General features: G+C 42.8%; 1 protein-coding gene across 4 annotated transcripts in view; it reads right to left on the bottom strand.

Annotated features, from left to right (window-relative positions):
* kazna (kazrin, periplakin interacting protein a) overlaps positions 1–23,655 on the bottom strand; it is a 173,210-nt gene that overhangs the window by 39,065 nt on the left and 110,490 nt on the right. For 3 of the 4 annotated variants that reach the window (XM_086214427.1, XM_086214429.1, XM_086214428.1), the window contains one exon: positions 12,059–12,169. In XM_086214427.1, coding sequence (XP_086070553.1) covers positions 12,059–12,169 — 111 coding nt within the window. Of the gene's footprint in view, positions 1–1,439; positions 1,641–12,058; positions 12,170–23,655 lie in introns of those variants that run through there. The other variant, XM_086214430.1, reaches the window with a different exon arrangement.

Consider the following 23,655-nt stretch of genomic DNA (forward strand, 5'->3'; position numbering starts at 1 on the left):
CTCCGACATTGTGTCACTCATGTGAAAACCCTGCTTTCTCTCTGAGTGACGGATGTGAGATACAAAGGGGCCATGTAATCTGGAATGATTTCGGTTGTCGTAATTTGAGTGGCAGGCCTGGCGGAGTGGAGGGACCGGGGTTTGATGTGGATTTAACAGGAGGAGATCAAAAGAAAACATTTATTGGATGGTTCTGCTTGAATATCATCGATGACAGATATGATTATATATAATCTGCAGCCATGGTGAGAAGCAGTAATGGCTGGGTGACTAATGTTGCACAGGTTAGCCAAGACCCGACCACAAATGACCCAAGTGGCACAGATGCTGTCACAGAAACATGAGAAGGAAAGGTGAGTAACCACAGCGGCTGGGATAGTGAGGGTTCCACCTGTGTTTGTTGTTGCTTTTGAGGCATTAATTGCATCACAACTGCACCTCCGGGTTAAGCTTGAGGGATTTACATGACCTGTTTGGAAAAAACAACAACACAACTCTGTTTGTCCAGTTTCAGACCACATTTCTGTGTTTCTAACACGTCGGCAAAAAATGCAAAAAAGAAAAAAGAAAAAAAAAAGGCGAAAACACTGAGCAACTCTGAACCTTCACCTCTGTGTATTTGGTTTTTGTCATTTCTAGTCCAAGGTTGAAGGGCAGGTGAGCTACCAGCAGAAACATGAAATGCAGGTGTATAAGGGGAAAACAGTAAACCTATAGAAGTTCTCACAGGCCCAACTGACACTGTTGTGATGTAATTTTTAAAAATTATAATACTCTGAAACTAGCTGGGCTAATACGGACAAAAATATGCTAAAACCTCAGATTTTACAGTAGGAATAGAACACGATGACATCTTACGCTAAGAGGCCATAAAATCATTGTTTGAGGACAACCCTCTGTGACTGTAATGTGGACACGTAGCAAACCCCCCCCACCCCCAACCCCACTGAACTGTCATGCCCTGATTCATAGTGATTTGAAAGGTCAAAGTTTACCTTCAGATCTCCACATCCACACGTCTGCAGATGTCTGAAAAGCTTTTTTTTCCTACTCGGTTGCTGCAAGTCACATGGGAAGAGTCTCAGCTCAAATTAACATTAAGGACGGCTGACAGCGTAATTAACAATTAATGGGGGAGTCTCTGGCCCCGTGTCAGACAATAACAACCACTCTGAGGTCAACATGGGTTAAAGTCTCCCAACGGCTCAGCACCACAACAGGTGACTGTTGCCTGTGTGACTCACTACCACAGCATCTGCAGACACGTTATTCTCCCAAACTAAAACGCAAGCAAATCCTCCCACCTGGTCTCTGCTCCAGAGAGACACAGAACCAACCGATCGCTTTCTCATTGTGAAAGCTCCAAAAGTGCAGCACTTCACACTCCAGGCTAATAACAAATAGAGTGGCGGCTGCACTTGTCATTTCCTCTCACTCACCAGACTTTCTTTGCTCCCCGTCTGACTTCATCCCCTCTGCCACGGGGAGCTCTCCAGAGGATTCCAGGATCTGTCAGGTGTGTTCTTGGTGCTTTCACAATCCACAAAGTCCTTTTATTCTCAAGCGGCCCTCACTCAAACCAGTTCCACATCAAAGTCACCAGGGAATACTTCCAGGGGCTGCCACTGTGTCGCTTCCCTCTGGAGTGTACCTGTTCAAGGCGACTCCCACCGGCTTGCTGATACAGTACACTTGACGGCCCCTCCCCCTTTGACACAAATGGTTTACTGGAGAAGGAGGAGCTCAGTAGGGGCTGTCACTATGATTTTCCCACATTACTCAAACACACACGCGCACACACACACACACACACACACACACACACACACACACACACACACACACACACACACACACACACACACACACACACACACACCAGAGACCAGTGGGGGAGGAGCCATTCTAAGGTGTGGGGCTGGCAGGCAGGTGAGTGTCAACATGTGTGAAGTCTGACCCCGGCACAGAGCAGAGCAACACGTCTGCAAGCTGTTGACGTGCCTGAGGGTCCCTTCGTAACCAAACCCCTGTAAAACAATACCAGTGTTACCATGACAACAATTAAAATGGCACAGGGGTGGGAAACAATTGCCAGAAAAGTAAAGAAAAAGATGTGTTTTGTCTATATTTTTGTTGTCTTAACAGCATCTTGGATGTTCTGCCCTTTTTTTTGGTCCACATTTTTTAATCATTTGCACAAAATAAAAGGGTCATAAACAGTAAAGCAGGAGACTAAGAAACAATAATGGCTGGATTTATATTACAGCCATGGGATAAACGCAGGAAATTGTCATCATTAGGTGGATTAAAATGCAGCTGTCTTTCAGATTGTAATAAACTACTAATGCTTACATTTAAAAGACAGCTCAACTTAATCGCGAATAGATTTTCTCTGATTGGCAAGAGGAGCGGTCAGATAGATTTTACTTAAAGTGCAGACACTTGCTTGTTTGTAAAAATGCCTACAGCGTTAAACTTGACTCGTAGGATTAGGTGGAAGTCAGGCAGGTAAATGGACTGATGAAGTGCAAGTGGTCGAACAGAAGCTGCCGATTTTCAAACAAATGTGTTGTCTGGAAGGGCAAATGTAAAAAGCTCTTACAATGAACAGAACGATGACTCAGACTAAGCAGTAAGTGAGGGCAGCAGGGCGGGAGCAAGCCAACCTGGTGGCCAGGGGGAAATAACGAAAATAGGCTCCTCTTCCATGTGGACCCCACAAAACACTTGTAAATCGGCCCAAAGAACAAACACGCTCGTGCATCATCAAATCAGTCAGATTGACTTCCCTTGGCTGTTGGAACTTCTTCGATTCTTGGAAGAATCCAAACTTCAAACTATTTTTTGTTCAGCTGCTATTTCACAAGTCTGTTCAAATCTGTCTTGAGCCATGGTTGACTGTCGGTAAATTTTCATTTATTTCACTTGAGAAAAGTTTGTCACTGTTGGTCATATTGATCCCTCAGCTCCACCGGCGGATCAGCTAAACCACGACCAAAATAGTTAAGCATTTCTTTGACGATAAGGGGAGACTGAAACCTGATGTAACAAGAACAGGATGAGGATGACTAAATAGGATGAAAATTAACAGGAAAGGCCAAAGTGGAACACTGTTTTAGAGTTATTCCCTTTTCAATAATCCCTGTGGAGCCTTTGCGGCCCGAATACAGTTTAATCAGTCCTCTTTGTAATCTACTGATTGATTCATACAGAAAAAGAACAAATCGTGTGGCTCAACAATATTCCAGTCTTTGTATTTACATGTGAGCCTCAGCCAGTGTGCTGACGTGAGCCCTCACTAGCCTCCCGATGGCCTGTACTGAACTCCGAATTCTCTCAAGCTTCATTAATCATCGACACACTCAAACTGACATTAACATTTCTTTTTTTCAGAAACAGCTTCCATGGCAGCAAGGCAAAACAATGCAGACTGTGGAATAGGAATGTAATTAAACCCTAAGATCTGTGTCAATGTATCTATTAATTAACCGATGACAGTTAACCCCTGCTTAATTACATGGCTCAATAGAGATTCTTCAACTCCCCTCTGACTGGGGAAACATGTTCAGAGCTCAACATTGGCAGATTGAGCTTGATTCCCCTGTTTCATATTTAGCTCATGTTGGTGTCAAAGTCAAATGTGCTCAGTAAAAAGAACGAACCTCTTATACGGGAGTGTTTTTCATGCGCAGTCTTGTCGAAGTCATGAATCATTCATCTTACAATAAAGTTAAGCACAGTTTTACATGCTTAATCCTATGAATCACTCAAGTGATCACTGTGCCCATGCAAACCTCAAGTGAAAAATTTAAGACCTTCCTTTTATTCTCAGAGGAAATTGCAATATTTTTTGGGGTGCCAGGAAGTGCAGCGCTCCATTGCTTCGCCTACCAACACAAGGGTTCTGCTTTGGTTCACAGTGTTGCCTCTCGCGACACTACAGAAAGAATTGGCCGTGTCTGTGGGTGGGAAACTGGGATGAGGATCGATGTCCTGGTTGTTGCACTAGTGCCTCCTTTGGTCAGTCAGGGCAGTTGTTCAGGGTGACGTGGGAGCGTGATCCTCCCACACGCTTCCTCCTCCAATCTCCCCTCGCCATCAGGTGGCAAGGTACGACTGAAGACTTCACATGTGACAGTGGAATACTGGTTGTTGGCATTGCACCCCGGAGGGGCAGAAGAAGTGGAACCAGAACAAATGGCAAAGTACAGTTGGATAAAGGGGGGCAAGGGGAAAAAAAGGAATTTTAAGATAATGAATGAATGAAATCAGCAATGGATGTCACAATATCTTACTTGAAACACCGAGGTCTTTTTGGCAGACCTGCATGTGTAATGTCTTGCTTCTGACTTGCAATTACGCGGTGACATAAAAATGAAAATTACTTTAGGTATGTTTATAAAAAATAAATAGGAACAGCTTGGGTTATTTCAAATTTGCTCCACTGCACTGCCAGACACCTTGATTGTTCTCCGCAGTCATTTGAATCATTCATGCCTTTCTCCAAGGCACTAAAGCAGCTAAATACAATAATATCTTGTCTTCTATAGTGCAAGTACATAATCATGGACCAAGTGAGGAAATTGAAAGGGGTGTTTGTTGCTGACGCAGGCCTGCAATTTAGCTGCCTCCTCGTCGTCCTCCTCCTCGCTCAGCGATATACCGCAGATAAAAAGATGGAAGTACAGGCGCCATGTTATACCTGCATTTTTTGGAGCCTTTGTGTTGGGAACATGCGTGTACACGCAGGTGATGGATGATTTCACTACATGATAACACTCCAACGATGCTCGGCCGATGACAGCAAGAGAACTGCAAAGCTGCTCTGTACTACACAAGTAGAAGCCAGACATTGATTTTTGTTGGATCCTATTCTCCTCGCACAGTCGCAAGGCCATCGCATGAGATGTTTACAAATGCCTTTTAATGCCACAGAAAGTGCCGGCTGCAGGAGTTATATTGGTTCTAAAGTATATGATATTCCTCAGTCCAGTACCCCATATTTTAGGATTACGAATCCAAGGATAAGAGATGACTCAGCGTTCAGGCTGGAAAAGGAACTCAAGAGGAGAATCTGAGAAAAGCTATAATAGTGTAATTTATCATGTGAATCTGTGGGTTGTACAGTTATTTAAAGAATGGTACTGGTCAAGCTGTCTGGTGGGGAGCCTGAGGACTGATAGCGGGCCACTTCCTAAAATGCAATGTGACCTGGTAGAAGATTACTTTTACTGCAAAGAAGTTATACCATCTCAAATGAGGTCATAGTGTAGAGAGGCACTGTCATTAGCATGGTTCTGAATGGCAAGAAAAAGTCTAGCATATTTCAAAAATAAAAACAAAGCACATATGTAGTACGTATATATACAGTATGTACATTGAATAAGACAAGGGAACATTGTTGAGTATACGGCTACGAGTAATAAACCTTGCTATTCCTGCTCCAGACCTGTCAGGGAATGCACGCGTGGAGTGTAAGGCAAGTAGGCAGGGGTCCAGCTGCAGCGCCAGCTCAGACGCTTATGAAGATAAAGCGCCAATCAGCAGGTCTGTTGGGTTTCCTAATTAAAAGAATACACTTGGCATGCACTGGCAGTTTACAGTAAAGTAAGACATCACACTACGGGGACCAGGGAAATGACAACAAGTTTGTTGTCTTTGATACGCATGGCAGAGAACGTATGATGACACTGTAAAATATTAATTTAATGTGAGAAGCAGTTTATGAGAATTTGCTGACATACAGCTTGCCCTTTCTGCAAACTGTGCGTCGCAGTGTGCTGCCATCTACCACGCACACGCGCGCGCACACACACACACACACACACACACACACACACACACGCAGACACACAGGTTACTAACTTCTGGGATGCCTGGAGATGATGAGCTGCGAGCACTAACCCTTAAATGAAAATCGATGCAAGCAGCAATCTTTCTCTCTGCAGTTGGTTTACACAAAAGCTTCAAGGACAGCAGCACCTCCAACTGCCAAGAGGACATCAAGCCTTTATTGCTCACGTGAGGGAGATGAACAGAGACAGTGAGGGGCTGATTGCAACTTAATTCAACTTGTGCACGTGCGCCTTTGTGTGTTTATTGAGTGAATTATGTAGTGACCATCTTTTGAACGCCACCTTTCAACACTTGCCTCCTTCTTCAGCGATTGCTAGCTTGTTAGTAGACACTTGTTCTTCATTATATCTCCTTTTTTCTCATAACAGGATCCCCCCCCCCCCACGCACACAAAATTCTGTATGCTCAACCTGAGTGATGGCATGTAAAGGCATTACTTTACCTGAGTGGATGTCAAGCAGAAAACTGGATTTCTCAGATTTGTTTGACCTTCAAAAGGATGTCAACTCCTCTCCCACGACCTCTGACCCGCCCAACACATCTTTGCTTTTTACCTCAGGCAAAGCGCATTTACAATGAGGGTGGGGCAATGTTAAAATGTCAAGTCTTTTGTTTGACATGAGACCAAAACCTGCAAGATTATATTGTTGATCTACTGTGCGTCCTGCTGTACCTCCTCCTCTTCCTCACTCAACCAGCTTTCAGTCTCAACTATGTTTTTTTTTTTTTTTTTAAACCAACCTCATGTTAAACAATCACTGAAACTGTCCCAAACTCAACTCTGTCCCAAACGTCTCAGCAGCTCCCAAGTCAAGCGTCCCGATTCCACTATCACCAGTTTGCCACTGCCTGGTGCTGGCCCAGATTAGCTGCCCATGGGCCTTTCTAACAGCCACTTCAAGGGCGGAAGGAAGGTATTACAACCAGTGACCAGTTGCTCTAGTTGGCTGTGTGCCTCGTGTCAAGCCCAACTCCAAGGTGGATTTCAGGAATAGAAAATACACTTCGAGTAGCAGATTGGCACAGTGCTGCACATATAGACCTCAAAGGTGTGTGAGAGAATTCTGGAACAGATTCATATTCATTCATATTCACTATATGAGAGAGCAAACATCATTTATGGCGTAAGACACACAGAGAAGCATATTAAAATGTACCCTTAGTGAATGAGACAATCCCAATCACTGATGAGGGTGTTAATGGAAATTAAAATGAGGCACAGCAACATCTCTGTAGAAGCAGCGTGGTTTCACTTATTGAATTCATGTTGGATCTTAGTGACATGGCAGCAGAATTAGAGATGCACATTCCCATCCAAGGCCTTCACAGCTGTGAACATACCGGCTTCACTGCCAAGAATGGAAACAGCTCTCCTTCCACAGATACAAGCATGTGCCATATTATTAGCCTCAGCACCCCATATTATCACAGCAGCCCACACAAACAGCCCATGGTACATGATTCATGAAGCCCACTCCGACTCACACGGGGACCAACACCCTCCAGAGTCCCAGCATGTCTGACAACTGGTCCATATTTCATGGTCAGACATGGAACCAAGACCGCAAGGAACCCCGTTGTTTCCTTTTAAACCACTGGTGCCCATCATTATGTTTCTGGGTTTGAACCATGGTATTATTACTGTCAAGCAAAGTTTGGGAATATCCATGACAACACTGGTGGTGGAAACAGATGATGAGCTGAAAGTCACAACATCGCAGCTTATCTGAAAAACAGGTTTCTATCTCTCATCCTGTGCCTTGGCCCTTTTGGAGAAAAGGTTAAAAACACTTCGATCAAGCATGAATTCATGCATTCTGCCTTTTTCAGCATCCTTTTCCAATGCCATGCTTGAAAATGCACATTAAAATTTGTTGATGAACTCTAGACACAATTGATTCTATGTGGACCATTTCTACTCAAAGTTTCAGTGCACATCACGTAGCTGTACGATTTGCTGTTGCATCTGTTGTTACTTTTGAGGCTTCAAAGAGTGATGAGTAGTTTTACCCCATGAAATGACTCATTGATGAGAATTTGATTCATTTGGTCTGAGATTTGGTCTTGATCCATCTTTTTTACAGCAGGGCGCTAACCAGACGTAGCCACCCTAGCCGTGGCTTATAGTCTGCTGTTATTGTTGCAGCTGCTAAAGAACTTGCTCAACTCTCACTCGATGATTTGCTTCACTATCAGCATTTGATCAATTTGGTCTGATAACACTTAGTAAGCAGTAACTTGAGAGTAAGGCTGTCCATGACAAATATCGATAATGCCTTTCAGCACAGACATATTTAATCTAGACTAAAATGTAACTTTATGACCTTTGCGCTACACCCATCAGCAGCCTCCTTTAATGAAGCGGTCAGAAAGTAACAAAGACAGCAGATAATCAGACTGCTGTTCCGCTCTCTTTGTCAACTGCACCCTCTCCGTAGACTATTATGGAAGGGACAAACGACAGAAGCACATAAGCACACAGGAAAGTCCTTTGTCCGTCAAACTGTTTGAAATTTTAATGTGAAAGTCCTTTCATAAGTCTGTGATGATTATGTCGACTGTAATAACTTTTTATTTCCCTTCATCTTCTTTCATCATATGAGCAGACTGGCTGGATTATGTCAATAATTGCAGAGTGGCAACGGCCGGTCCTTAATCTTACTTTCAAGTTGACAATGGAAGCTTTTTTTTGGGGGCCGGTGTATTCTGGCATAATTAAATGATAAGAGGCATATTAAAAACGTGAAGCCTGGCCAAACCATTGTGCATGAGCATTTCTGAGTAGCTATTGCAGATGGATTGAAATTATAGTGGAGAGGCCTGGATAACGTTGCTGCAGGCAAGTTAAGTGCCCCATGGCTAAGGGAGGCCTTTGGTGAGGGCAGGTGTTGTTGAACGTGTTGGCAAATGAGAAAACTGTAAGTGATCAGCGGAGACTTCTCCACACATGAACTCCCTCACCCAAAAATGATCTATTTCTTTATAACTTCCATTAGGGAGGGTTTTTTTTTTTTTGCCATCTGTCTGACTTGGATAATTTTAAAACTGCACAGCCAAATTCAAGTTTAATAAAATGGAGGCGGATGGAGGGCAAGCAAACGAAATACCAACTACATTTTGGTGTCTCAGAGCAGACTCACAAAAAGCTTTTCCTCTTCGATGAACCTTATGAGATCGGGCATTTCATTGACTGGATTCTTAAATGCTAAAGTGGGTGACATGATACAAGAAAGAGAGAGGCTGAATCCCAAGCTAAGAAGTTAGCATCACCCTGGCGACCTCTAACTGCAGTTGAAGGCTCCCTCCTGTACTCAAATCTAGAGATGTCAGCTGACCGTTGTCACTGCAGCAATACGAGGTAAACTCAGACATAACTGAGCATTTTGGTGATGTTCCGTTGAGTATCGCATCCTATTATTAATTCTCTTCCAAATTTGTGTCTGTTCAAACTGAAAATGATCTGTTCCTTGAGGGGAGACTGAGTGTGAGCGTGGCTTGGACCAGGCCATTCAGACTTTCCTCAACATGTTGGCATGTTGTGGCTGCTGACATGCAGCAATGGGATAGAAGGCACAGAATGATCCCAGTAAATCAGCTATCCGGATAATAATGTGATTTTCCGGATAGTGAAAAAACAAAACTGTTTCTATGCCATTATCCGTGCTCATCCGGATTCATATTGGGATCCAGGTGCATCTGGAGTTGGCAACACTGTGTTCTTATGCATTAGGTAATCTTGTCCTCTTCCTCACAATGATCCTTCACCTCCTTCTCCATGTCCACCCCCCCCCCCCCCCCACCTATTGCCTGAATGTCCTATTTCTGTGTGGCTGCCCTTCTTCTCTAAACCAACACACACACACACACACACACACACACACACACACACACACACACACACACACACACACACAAATGCTGTCACTAGGGAAGCTTCACCCAGGTAGTGACATCATTGCCAGTGAATGTGCAGAAGCAGCACCTGTCTCCATTTTGGTACAAAGCTTATTGCTTACATTTTTCTCCTTCTCTCTCTCTCCTTCAAACCTGAGATGAATTTGCTGATAACACAGCTCCTCAGTTCCCTGTTCCTGTTCTGACTGTGGTAATGTACATGGCCTTGGACACTGCAGGGGTGGTTGGTGTGCGCGTGTTTTTCCTGAGTCTGCACATTGCTGACACCCAGGAAACAACCCTAGAACTAATGCACCAGCTTGTACGTGCTGAAGGACACCGCATGTGTGCGCATGCAAAGCTATGAATTTAAAATGTGTGTACGACTCCATGGTACTCATTTCAGAGAAATCCCGAATGCACTCGAATGTAATTACAGCATGTTCTTTCATTCATCAACCGGACACCCCCACTCAAGGCTGAGAGTCCAAAAAGGGAAAAAAGAGGCAGCAACACCATTTTTTAACAGAAGCTTCTGCTGCACCTGGGAGCACGCTGGTATCAGCGGGACATTGACAGATGCTAATAGGAGAGAGGAGAGGACTGGCAGCTCAACAGACCCCTAAGCAGGACACTATAATGAGGAACGGGACCCTGGGGGCTTGCTTGGGTGACACTGGAGATCTATACTGCAGTTGGCAGTCTTACAAGAAATAAATCCGACAGACACGTTTATATTGGTGCTGTTAGCTACTTTAAGGTCTTGTAGAGGGTCAAAGAAGCTTTTTTTCATGAAATCGGTAGAACATGGAAACAGACGACCCATAAAAAGAGACAATGTGTTTATCTGAAGATGCTAACAAAAGCCCATGTGACCTGTCAATCAGGGTCTGGTGATAAATCAAGTCTTTCAGGTTTATGGGACGCACTTTTTCTGGGATGATTCAGATACAAGTGAACAGAGCGTTCACAGCAGAATAACCGTGCCGTATTCCAGCGGGACGCAATTTAAACTGATCTTAGAAAGATATGCTCCAAGCCATGCAACAGGTACTACTGACTCAGCAGATTGAAAACTTCTGATATTACACAAACTTGTTTTATAACTCATAAAGTAGAAGTGTGGTGATTCATTGATGCAGGATTTACTAGAAGTGCCAGGTTAAATATGTAAGATGTGACTTCCATCGATCCTGACACCCTGAATCGGTACAAAGCTGATGCAGCACTTGGTGCATTGATGCCGCTCAGGGTGACACACTTGCAGTTATTTCTGGCATCAAGCAACGTTGTTATCGCCTGTGTTTCTTATGTCCTTCTGCATCTCCCTCGCTCAAAAACAATAACCGCTCCCCCGGCTGTCTCCATCCAGTCAAGAATCTGGCGCTGTAGTACCAAATATCCAAATATCCATACAGTGTCGGGTTTTAAAAGAAAGAGGAGTGATGCAAATTGGGCAGAACAGCAGTGAAATACAGAGACGCTAATCTCCCGACCCACATCCAGAGACGCCACTGAGTCACTTTGGGTGAGCGAAGAACACCGCCTGCAGCTTTAAGCATAAAAAGTAGAATAAAATTGTTCCTCCACACCTCACTTCCTCTGTACGGTCAAATTAAATCACAGCACTCTTCACATGAAAAACTGATTATCATTTTATCTCACAGCAAAAATGTATTAGAAACAGTTTTAAGTGTTGTTTAATTCTCATTCACAGATGAGAGTCCAACTAACACCACTGTAGTATCCCTTTCGCTCCCTCACTCTTATTCCTGGATTTAATAAACCTACAGTGGAAGAAATGTTGAGTCAAAATGCAACAACTCGCACTGAGGATAATTGTGCTCCATTCTACAGTTTGAATACAGCTCTTACAAGAAGGTCAAAGGAACATTTTGTGAGAGTGAAGAATCCAAACAAATTCGGGGACTAGAATCGCTTGCGTTTCTATTGAAAACGGTTTTAAATAATCATGACTGTAAATGAGGATTTTTTAAGTTAAGAATCAAAGAAAGCTACCAAAAGCGGCGCCTTAGTAATGCATGTGTGGAACTTTTTGAATTAGTACATGACAACTGTGTATAAAAACAAAGAAATAGTGGTATTAACATGATCTTTCATGCATGAATTAGATCCTGCCTCATCTCAACTCAAAAAATGCAAATGCAAAAAATGTATTTGCAGGTGCACAAATACCCAGGAAAGTATATTTGTGTATCACATATCACAGTCTTGGACTTCAGCGCGACACCCACCACGACGTCTCCCCTGAACTCCACCACGACTTCAGACAGTAGCAGGTCTTTACCTTTGTCCAGGGAGGCATCTGGAGAGTTGAAGTCCATGAGACTGCTGATTTCACTGGTGTAGCAGAGGTCAGTGGTGGGAGGGGGCTTCTGCCTGGCATGGGGAGAGGGATCTGGGACAGGAACAAATAACACACAGGGTTACTTTGACAGACGAGGCACAGGAAGCGATTTGGAAATGCAGAAAGACAGAAAATGACATTTGAGCTGAAGCGTGAGAACAAAGTCATGTGAAAATACTCAATAATGCTGAATAAATACGGAGACGATCTTAGCTTCACTTGCTGTTAATTACTGCTTTTTGAAGCGTGCGGCATAACCTTCGAAGAAGAATCACGACTGTCAGGCAAATTTAGTTTCAAAATGGCCCTGTTTAAAAAAAAGAAAAAAAGAAATACGTCTAAGAAAAAACTTCAAATATTTAAAAATACCAGTTGTCTAGTTTCCAAAGAATAAAACCACAGTTAAAGCTTGACTGGACACAGATGTGTGAGGCGAGAGGGAGCGAGCAAGACTTTTACAATAATCCCCAACACAGGCAATGAAAAAATTGAAACAAAACAACAGAACTGCAAAAGTTATTCCCAAATATTTCATAATCCCACACATGATGAGAAGCACTGAATTCCTCCATTTTAACACAATATTTATACTGTACTTGTGGTCTCACTGGACTCTTAGAATGAGCTGAGAGTCTATAAATCAGTGTTGGTTTTGCTCTATATTCAGAACTCTACTGTAGGTTAAACACTAAATCTGTGCAGATGAATGCACCACACACACGCACGCACACACACACACACACACACACACACACACACACACACACACACACACACACACGTAATGAACTTTTAGTCCTAACACTGCACTAATGCCACAGTAACTGGTCATTTATCAGCAGTGACTGTCCCCTGGGATAGCATGAAGGCACTGCTGTAACTGAAGCATTAAGCCTAAAACACACACACACACACACACACACACACACACACACACACACACACACACACACACACACACACACACAAACACAGTTCCCGTTTCCAGAAAATGCATGCGCACGTAAACATTAGCATTTTTATGACCGGGGTGTGATTTGATTTGTGGTGAGCTTCAGTGGTTTCTAATATAGTTTTTGGTTTCCACCAGTTTCACATAGTCAATGTATATTGAATGCGTTGCTCGAGGTGAGCTCTTTAAAAAAAAAAGGAAGTGTGTCACTTAAATGCAGGCAGTCAGCTTTTACTGTGCTTGCGAGCCAGCGCGCAGATGCCTAAAGAGTTTTATCTCAAACAAAATACATTCTTACATGTCCAAATTCACATTCGGCCAAACTGTCTTTTCACGTTTCATGTCCTCTGTCCTCTGTGGCCTCCTCCTCCTCCCTCTGCCGTCCGTCCACCACCCACCTATTAGGAAGCTGTTACTGCTTGAATTATCTGAAGTAATTGAGAGCAGATGTGTCTGCGTGAAGAGCTGGAGGTCGAGGGGCGGAGCTGTCATTATCGCCAGATTAGTCATCGCACTTGACGAAATGGACTTTGTAAGGCAACCAATAGCAGCCTTGTTGTCCGTTCCATTTAAGATGATTGGTAAGAGAACAAGCGTATATATCACTTTGACCCTGCACCTTGCAAATGGATAATTTTCCAGCCCATGGTGCAGCAGTTGGCACACACTTATCATTTTTTGTGGGTTTTTTTAGAATAAAGTAAAAATTCACTGTGCATACTTGTCTGCTACCTTCAAGCTGATGCCCGGCAGACTTGTGAAAGTGTTTTATCTTCCCTGTATCGTTTCCTTGACAGGTCCTCTCCCACATTTAGAAATGAAGGGTATAAATGGTGGAATAAATGCAAAGAAAGATATAAACCGTGACAGCTGCTCAGTAAAACTGGAGAGGAAAAGCTGGTATGGTGGACAACACAAGAGTGTTCAGGTGCGACTTGACAGTTTATTTTATTTCATATTCAATGAGAAGGATACGAAACTAAACTTACTATCAGGTCAAATGACAGGACAAACCTCCACTTGATTTATCTTTAAGCTCACCACGCGCCCTTCTCCTGGTTTTCATTCACTCAGAAAACATCAAACTTGCATAAATTTCCTCTTTTTTTGGGGGGGGGGGGGTGTGGGTGGGTCTGCAGCGAGTGAATCTTCAAAGCTTCCTTAGTGTCACACAGTTGCCTAAAAATATAAATGGAGCTGGAGCTCAAAAGAATGCTGCCTGTGCTTGATTAATGTGGCATCTTGTCATTGTAGCATAAAAGTGATGCTGTTGTAATATTTGTAGCCCTGCCCAAAGTGGATGTGCTGATTATCCTGCAGTAACACATTTGTAGAGCTATTCTGGGATGGAGCTTTTACATGAAAAATGACACCAAACAACCAATCTTTAATACAATACACTACACAGAAATGATGTGAGTGACCACCCACGACAATTTGGGTTGTTTTTACACAGCAATCCAGCAGGAGCATGCAGGTTAGGTAAATATTAGCTTTGCTGCGCTGCTTACTGTAGATACTTTTTTTTTCTCTAGTTTTTGTTTGAGGGCAAACTAAATGTGTGTGTTAAGTAACAGTCGGGCTACTTCTGCAGTGTGTGTTTTGTTGTGTACGTGCGTGGGTGGCGACGAAATATATCATTATCTAGACAGGCAAAGCGATCGAGGAGGTGCTTGTAATGTTTACGAGGTCTTCAGGCCTCTTAATCAGTATCATTTCGATCACAAGTGGCTTACATTGATTTTCTAGAATTTATCACAACTCACTTAAAAAGAGTTTCAGTAGGAATGACAGGCGGAGAGTGCAAGATACCAGGGGTTGATAATATAGATGAAAACAGACAGTATCCTTTATTGCTTTGCCTCCCCACATACTGCTCTTTGACTGCGTGACAATTCCCGTTCTTCTTGTATAAATCAGGTCTGAGATTTTTCAGATGAGAGCATCTTTTCAGCTCAACTATCTTTTCCTCTTTTTCCCAGATGAAGCAGCAGCGAACGGATCGGAAAAAAGACACAGCAAGCTTTCCTGCATGCGTCTGAAACACGGAGTTAAATGGGACAAATGGTTTTCAGTTTGGCATCAAATTTGACAAGCTTTCTGTTTGTAGAGGTAAAATGATGCACGCATATATATTACCATATTAACAAAAAGGGGGGGGGGGAGTTTAAAAAATCACCTGAGAAGTTGAAAGAGAGAAATTGAATAGAAATGCCTGTGAACTGAATTCCACTGAAACAAATTTTAACTATCGGAGGATGTTCTTTAAAGCTGAGATGAAAACAGAACGCTGGGGGGCAGATTTTACAATAGTAACACTTACAGTATTTAGATTTTGTCAAAAATGCTCTCAAAGATATATAACTGTCACGAGAATGCTAAAATCTGTTCCATTTTCCTCCTCATCAAACCTCCTCAGCTCACTTATTAATAATAATAACTATAATAATGATAATCGCTTTAACCAGCTGAGCACACAACCAGAGGAAAGTTCATTCTGCTGTGCTGAAATAATGATTTGGCCCAGGGACAAAAACAAATAATTGTGCACCATGTTGCTTTCTACTGATGTTATTATCCAAAAGACTGTCCCTGCCACTCAGGTTACACTCAGATGTAGCAGCCAGATGTACGCAAACCTGCTGCTCTTCTTCAGCCACGCCCCCTTTAACCTCAGGCTCCAATGAGACCTCGACAGCCTGCTGTGTGTTTCCGTTTCACACTGACGGCGCTAAACCTCAGCACGTGTTACTGCCCTCCAACTGTAATTTGTAGCACCCATAACTGAGCAAAACTGTTCGTTCATCATGGAAGGACAGAGACTCATGGAACCACAAACACTGAGAGCTTAGCCAAGAGATAACGGACACCTTGCACGCGCTGTTAAGGTGTGTTCACTCCAAAGCGATAATTCTTCACCATTTTAACTAAAAGTGGAGCATAAAAGCTGTGGGATGTGATGACTTCCCTCTCAAAATGGACCCCCATGTGTTCGTGCACTTGCTCCTCACAGGCGAAGAAAGATCTGAATCATACTTCAGATTTCACTGCACTCATAGAGGTGGCTCGCTGGAGCTCAAACATTCTGCACGCAGTCACAAAAAAAAAACAACAACAAAAAAAAACTCCTCTTCAAGCAAGCAGAGAGAGCTTCAGCGGTTTTATTTGGTTTTTATTATTGCCGTTACTATCAGTGCCAACGAAAATAGGTCTCATTTTCAAATTTCTTGTTCCCACAACACATTATTGTTAACTGCAGTTTCATTTTATTTGAGTGCAGGTGGTAAGTAGCTGGGTCTATTTACACAGGCCCATCTGTCTGCTTTTACTGGATGAACTGACAACACTTTACGTGTTGCCGTGTATTTCCATGTAAGCACCTCGTGAACACTGCAACGATCATTGAAAGTCAATTAGTTGTTGTGCCGCGCAAAAAAAAAACAAAAAAACAAAAACAAAAAAAAACTTTCAAGTCTTTTTCTCTCTGAAAAGTAGGACTGGGAAGAACACTCTCTGAGGTTGACACGAAGCAGCCGTAACAGTAACATGACAACTTATAAAAGACCTTAATGTGTATTTACATAGCAGAAAGAGCACGCAGACTGTATTAAGATGCAGAATGACTGAATAAAACCTGTTTACATTCACTTATTACCCTCTGCATTCACACAGGTGGGGAGGGGATATGATTCTGATCAAAAGCTTCCCCTTGTTCATGTTCCAAAGGGAAGATTGAGAGGAATTACAAGTCTTCATGGTCGGACGCTTCTCTATCTTTTCCCTCTCCTTCCTGTCACCGCCCTTCTCTCCCTTGAGTCCTCTCTTCTTCCTTGGCTGACTGACTCCACCACTCCTACGTTACCTCTCTGTCCTCATTCTCTATCACTCTTTAACCGGGGTTCACCAAGCTCTTCCCTCTCCGGAATCTTCCGTGTTTTATCTGCTGGCTCAGTGCAGAAAAAGTCGACGGGTGGAACAAAAGAAGGCCCAAATGAGTAGTGGAGGTGATTAAGGGATGAATAAGCGCTGTTGCTGGAACCTTCGGCGAGCTGCCCGTGTTCCCCGGCTCGGTCTGCAATCTGCAGATAGGCCTAGACTCTCTTTTCTTTTCTCGTCAGCCACACGCTTTTAATTGCACTGACATTCTCTGGTCCCAAGGCTGCCGGACTCATGATAAAGCCTGCGTATTCATACATTAATCACCAGCAGCCAGGACAGACCTTTGACCGCCTGCGTCACCTGCCTCAAGACCCCAATTCAAGGTGCCCTATAAATACCCTGCAGATAATAAATGGATCAGGGGTGGGATTGAGGGGAGCTAGTGTTTAACATCTGCCGCCCACGCTAACCATCCCCGATCTCCAAAACGACTCGTTGTCAATTCATATTCCAATGAAAGAGTGCAGAATGTACTGGGAGGGCCCATTCAGAGAGAGTGTGTAGGCTGGGGATGTTATTAGTTGGTGTGAGGAGTTGGGAGAAAATGAGCTGCTGCCAGAGAGACGAAAGCGAGGAGAAACAGGCTTTTGTTAGTGTGTGAATGTCCTTTTCAGAGTGGACATCATAGGAATGAACACATCACCACCAAATAGAGTGAAAAATGGTCCATTTGTGCTGCTCTGTGACACGGCGGAGACCGGTACCAGGACGTGGTGCCGATTTACACACGCACAAGCAAATCCGCTCAAGCATTTGTTCTTAAAACGTATTTCCATTCCACATTAAGATCGAATTTAATAGACTTAAAATGATACTTGTATGACGGAACCTAAACTGACAGGTCAAGACTATTTTATATTTGCTTTTAAATTATTTAATTTCATTAATGCTGACTGTTTACTGAGGTTTCCACAGTTTTTTATTGTTTTCTAAGGTTTTTTTTTTTTTTTTATCCTCCTCCACTCAGCATGTTGCATCTTGGATCGCTGTGAACCCATAAGGTGCTGATCAAACACTTCCTATGTTGATGTTATTAACGATACGAGGGTTACATATTGCTGCGGCAAACTTCAGTGATGTTTGTCGCTGCAAATCGGCGGAATTGTAATTCCCCTTTTCTGTTTATTTCATCGTCAGGTCTAAAGAGTGGCTAAGCAGGCAGCGATCAGGCATGAAAACTGTGCTGCTGTTTCAACAATATCTAAAATTTCCACGAGTGAATCAGAGCGTGTCATGAATACACGTGTTTATTAATTTGATTTTTCAGAATATGCATTTTGCTTACTTTGCACATATACGCAGTTGTAGCTAGAGCTGAAAAAAAAAATCATAGCCACAAATTAACGCCTCCATTTATTTTGGCTGAGGAGGAAGTCATGATTTCAATCTTTCGCCACTGACACGTGATAAAAATGCATAGTTTTTAAATCTTTACGTTAAATAAAGTTGGATGGGACTTGCAAGCGTGCAAATAAGATTTGGGATTCTACGATAAAAAAATATTCGCATCTTATCAGGGAACTTGCAACATAAACGCTGTATGCTTGCATGTGGAAATGTGTTCTGGTACAGTAGAAATTCGTGTTAATAGAAAAATGCATATTCTGTCACCCAGTATCAGCTAATCTGCAGGGGCACAAGTAAACACAATGGCTCCAGTGTGAGGAAAAACTGTTGCTGAAGCAATCTCAGACACCTCCAGGGTGAGAGGCTCTCAGCTGAGGCTCTTTTCCTCCTTCCACTCTCTCTCTCTCTATCTCTCTCTCTCTTCAATCTGACTCACTAGCACCTGACAAATACCCATCTCGGTTTCCTCGCTTTCTATCACATCCACTGAGTGTACATCATTTCTCTCACATTGTCCTCCTCCTGGCCCCCTAAGAGACTCTCACCTCCTTGTTTCCCTGACCGTTCCTCCTCCTGTCAATTGTTCTCACTCTGGGTTTGTGTTTATGACTGCTTCTTTGCTCGCTACGTCTCACTCACTCCCTACATTTGAGGAATATGGGACACAGTGATGAAGGATGAACATCACACACACACACACACACACACACACACACACACACACACACACACACACACACACACACACACACACGTTGATATTCCCTCTGCTGTCCCAGGTGACAACATCAGCACCATCTATGAAAAACCGAAGAAAAAGTAAAGCTCATGCGCAACATGTGTGGCTTTCATGCTAATCACAGTTATCTGCAGAGAGGCAGCACTGTGTGGTAAATTCACAGTAAATCACTGATGCTGTTGCTATGGCAACCACTTGTGTTTCTACTCATGCATTTCCTGTGAGTGACACGGTCCATTGACAAATTGTAGTTTTTTGCAGATAAGATACGAAAGTGCACTTAAAAAGGTTTAGAGTGCACTGACACATGCATGGAAGATGAAGTTTGCAACGGTTCTGACTTGAAAACTTTTGAGATATTTTTAAAGTAAATGGAGAGTTGAATATTGGTGTGACTGACCTTTAGGGTGACACAAGACACTGGTCGACACGTCGGCGAGGGGGGAGCCGGTTAGTTTTCCCGGCGACGCCGTCAGCAGCTGGGAGTTCTGAGAAGTGTCTGTTGCCATTGTTTTCTTGGCTGATATTTTTCACCGACATTATCTGCTGCACTATATTGAGTTTTTTCACAACAGCATCACGGAGACACATAGATCTGTTTTATCTATTTTAATGTGTAATGGAAAACAACAACATTGGAAAGCTGCTTCTGATACGAGATATCGATTGGTTGGGTTTTTTTTCCAACAGGATTGTCATTTCAGTTATTGTGTATGCCTGAAAAAAAAAACTATAAAAATAGCGACGACTCCTGTGACAAATGCAGCAGCACCTCGAAAAGCACTCAGAAAATAGACTTTCGCGCTGTTGAATTACCACCTTATTCATTTGTTAGATTAAAATATTTCCTCTTCATATTATTCATGTATATATTCATTTTTAATACTGACACCCAACTTAAATCCGATGTTTTAAACTTTGTCCTGTATCCAAGTGAAGTCAGCTTTTATTCGGCTCGGTCCGAGGGCACCAGGTGGGGGCGGCGGGTGAAAACTGAGTTTGAAATGTCTGCTTGTCCCTACCAATGTGGCCGGGACTTTGGCAGGAGGTTTTGGTGCCATATTGAAGACATTAAACTGCCTGCTGTGTAATTTCTCTCAACGTGGGGAGTCTGGACCCGTGCAGGCAGAGCGTGCAGCAGGTCGACATCAAAGTGGAACCGGCAAATGGGGACTTTTAAATTTTATTGAATGCATAAAAGACTATTTTATAATTTTGGTAAATTGTTAATAGCAGCTCAAGTCAAGCCAGGATTATAGATTATTATCTTGCAACATGGTGTTTTTTTATTGTTGTAATCATTTCCACATTATGGAATACAGATATTTAGATTCCAAGTTATAAATGACAAACTCTACTTTGGTGCGCCCTCCCCGTTTCACTAATAGGTGTCAGAAATACAGGTATTGATGTTAATACACAATGAAAGCAAGCACTTTCAACAAGGGAAAGATTTGGCTCAGAACAAGTCGTTATGAGGAGGAATTTAGGCAAATTCATCCTTCGGTGAGTGACTCATTGTGTCAAAAAACAAAGCAGCAGCATGAGCTCAAGAATTGGATTCTGCTTCCCAATTAAGGCTGTTGAGGTGTTTGTGTAGATGGGATAGATGTATCACAGCATCACCCGGAATCAGCGAGAGCGATGAGCCAGAGGGAGGTAAATGTACGTGTGTGTGAGTGTGCGTTTTAGCACCTCTAGTGGCTTTACTGTGATGCATTGTTTACACAATTCAGTTCATCAGAGAAACCACGCTGTGCACGAGGAGGAGGAGGAGGAGTTGTTGTTACTGTATGTGCTGTTGTGCAGTGATGAGTCATGTGCTTAATGAGAGGGATAATGTGGCCTTTTCTGCAGCTCGAATCCGACGAAATGTAATCATATGTGCTTGCTTGTACCTGAGGAGGTGAAGGATACATAAATGTTTGGCTTAGTTTATGCTAAAAATAGTCACTACAATACGGCTGGAACAGCTCATGTTGGCTTAGGCACATAATCAGAATAAATGCACGGATCGGCCGTGTATTTGCAACTCATAGTGTCTTTGCCGAGACTTTAACCATGACCAAAAGTTCCCACTGGCCGCAAATATTCAACGTAGGTGGCCCACTGTGGCCACATTGACAGTTTTTTACCAGTGCAACATTACAGTTTCTTGATTCCTACAGACCTGCACTTTTTATTTTAAAATACAAAAAAAAAAGAAAAGGTAAACAGCACAGTGACATTAACTGCACTGAAAAAGTAGAGTTCTTGCACACCTCGCACGTTTGCTAGGGACTATTGTCCTGGTGATAAGGAGGAATCAGAAACACAGGATAAGGGTGTGATGCACCGTGGCGCGGATCATTTAGTTCCCTCAACAATGAACGGAGAAGTCTGGCTTGTTTTTCATCCAACGATAACTCCAGGAAATTTGCCCTATTATGTCCCTATTAACAAGAAAGGAGGATAACATTAACAACAGCCCCACATGTCGCATTTAAATGACTTGAGAGACAAATGGACACGGAGAGAAAATTATTAAACGCTTCAGTGTTGCATGCTATTGTGTACATAATGAGTCCCATTCAGTGGCGTCCCTGAGGCTTATAAGCCCTCACATCAAGGAGTGTGTTGGAAGTATGTACATAATTGTCATTATTATACTAATTCTGGTTGTGTTTATATTGCACACAGGCTGACACAATGGCTCAAGTGTCACAGTTCTGTCTGGAAGGATGAGTGAAACTGTTTGTGAGTCTAAATTTAATGCGTCTACTCCTGGATGAGAATATATAAAGCAGCTAAAGGCAGCAGCAACATGTGTTTGATCGCCGGTGCATTTATTTTACGTACAACTGGGACCTTATCATTGCTGACAAAATGAGAGAAATGATTAGTTTACTGGGCAGCTGTCATTTTAATTTCAATCTTTTTTTTTTTTTTAATTCTCTCCTGCACTGGCTTGAACATAGGAAAGTGTTTTTAATAAATCCCAGCACTGTCATGCTGCACACGAACGCCACACTCCTCACATGGAGAGCAAAGCTGTGCAGGTACAATACAGATCTGGAGCGATGAATGTCCCCGGTGTGACACTTGGTATTCAGTATCTCAGACACCAGCAAATTGTCAGTAAAGCGTTGCTTTACCCATTTCAAGGCCAAGCGATTGTCAGACAGAGTTCAGTGGGCTCTGATGTACATGGAGAAGAATCTTTTCACCACCCGGCAATTCAGTCACCAGCTGAGGGAAACCCAGCATCGAGAGTAGAAAACGGTAGTCATGGTGTTCCCTCAGAGTTCTGGAGGACATGACACGTGGAGCCAACTACTCCAGTCTCCTGATAGTCGCACACTCAAAGTGGGATTTCAGCTAGAAGGTAATGTGATCAAACCAAAAATATCCTCCAAAAATTCACGTTTAAATGTACTGAACTTGCTGATTGTTTATTATCAGTATTTCTTTATCTGGCAGCCCAACACTCCTCTGCGAGTCTCTCAGTATTTCTGACAGATGACAGGTGCACAGGAGGAGCTCAGGTTGAGCTGAAAATTGTACAAACACACTCCTACACACTACCTGACTGCAACAGAAGCCTTCAAATGAAGTCAAAAAAAAAAAAACCAACAACAACAACAAAAAACAAAAACACGCCACTTTGGCCTCTCTAAGGTGCCAGATTCCATTCAGTGAGACAGAATCCACGAATAAAGAGAGACATGCTGGAATCTGAGCAGTGAGGGGGTCAAGGGGGTTGGATCATAGACCAGACCAGTTTGAGAAATGTGGGTGGGAAACATGATCGGGTTCCTCCTTCAGCTGAGGTCATGTTCAACAAGCCACTTAACCCCTTGCTGCTGAAGTGGAGCGGCTCAACAGCCACCTGCAGATAAGTGAAGAAGCAACGGACAACTCCCCTTTTGTAGATGGGTAAGAGTGTGTGTGTGTGTGTGTGTGTGTGTGTGTGTGTGCGTGTGCGTGCGTGTGCGTGTACCGTGATGGGGAGTGACGCAGAAACAAAAGCATTCACATTGCCAGCGTACAACAGAAAGGACATTTAAAGGCAGGCAAAACTCACTAAACTAACCATTTGTTTACTCATCAGAATTCATTTGTTTATTTGTTAATGTGTCTTATAAGACAACTTATAAGAACTATTTGCAAGCAAAGGTAATTGTAAAATGTTAATACATTTTGGTTATTTAATTCAAACTAATATTATTTATCTATTTATTAAAATGTAAGGGATGGTGTTTTTAAACCAACTTGTTTCATTTTGACATCTCGTTCAATTATTAATTCAATCTGTTTTTTGTTTTTTTTAGTAAATTATGCACTTCTCCTTTTCTTATTATTTCAGCTATGAACACAGATCATGCAGTTTTTCAGTACAACTGGAGCGTTGCTTGTTTTGGAGGAGAAAAATAACCCACATGATATGCAAGGATATTGTTTCCAGTGGAAACCTGTTCATCCCATCAACAAGACCCCAGTGCGTAAGATGAAACTGTAAAAGAGACGCGTTTATGTTTGCACGCGGACCCACTTGACGCCAGACATTAGAGAGGGATGAAT

The sequence above is a fragment of the Aulostomus chinensis genome, chromosome 9 (assembly GCF_037954235.1).
Source record: "Aulostomus chinensis isolate RoL2024-O1b breed Wild chromosome 9, RoL_Achi_v1.0, whole genome shotgun sequence".
Lineage (NCBI taxonomy): Eukaryota > Metazoa > Chordata > Actinopteri > Syngnathiformes > Aulostomidae > Aulostomus > Aulostomus chinensis.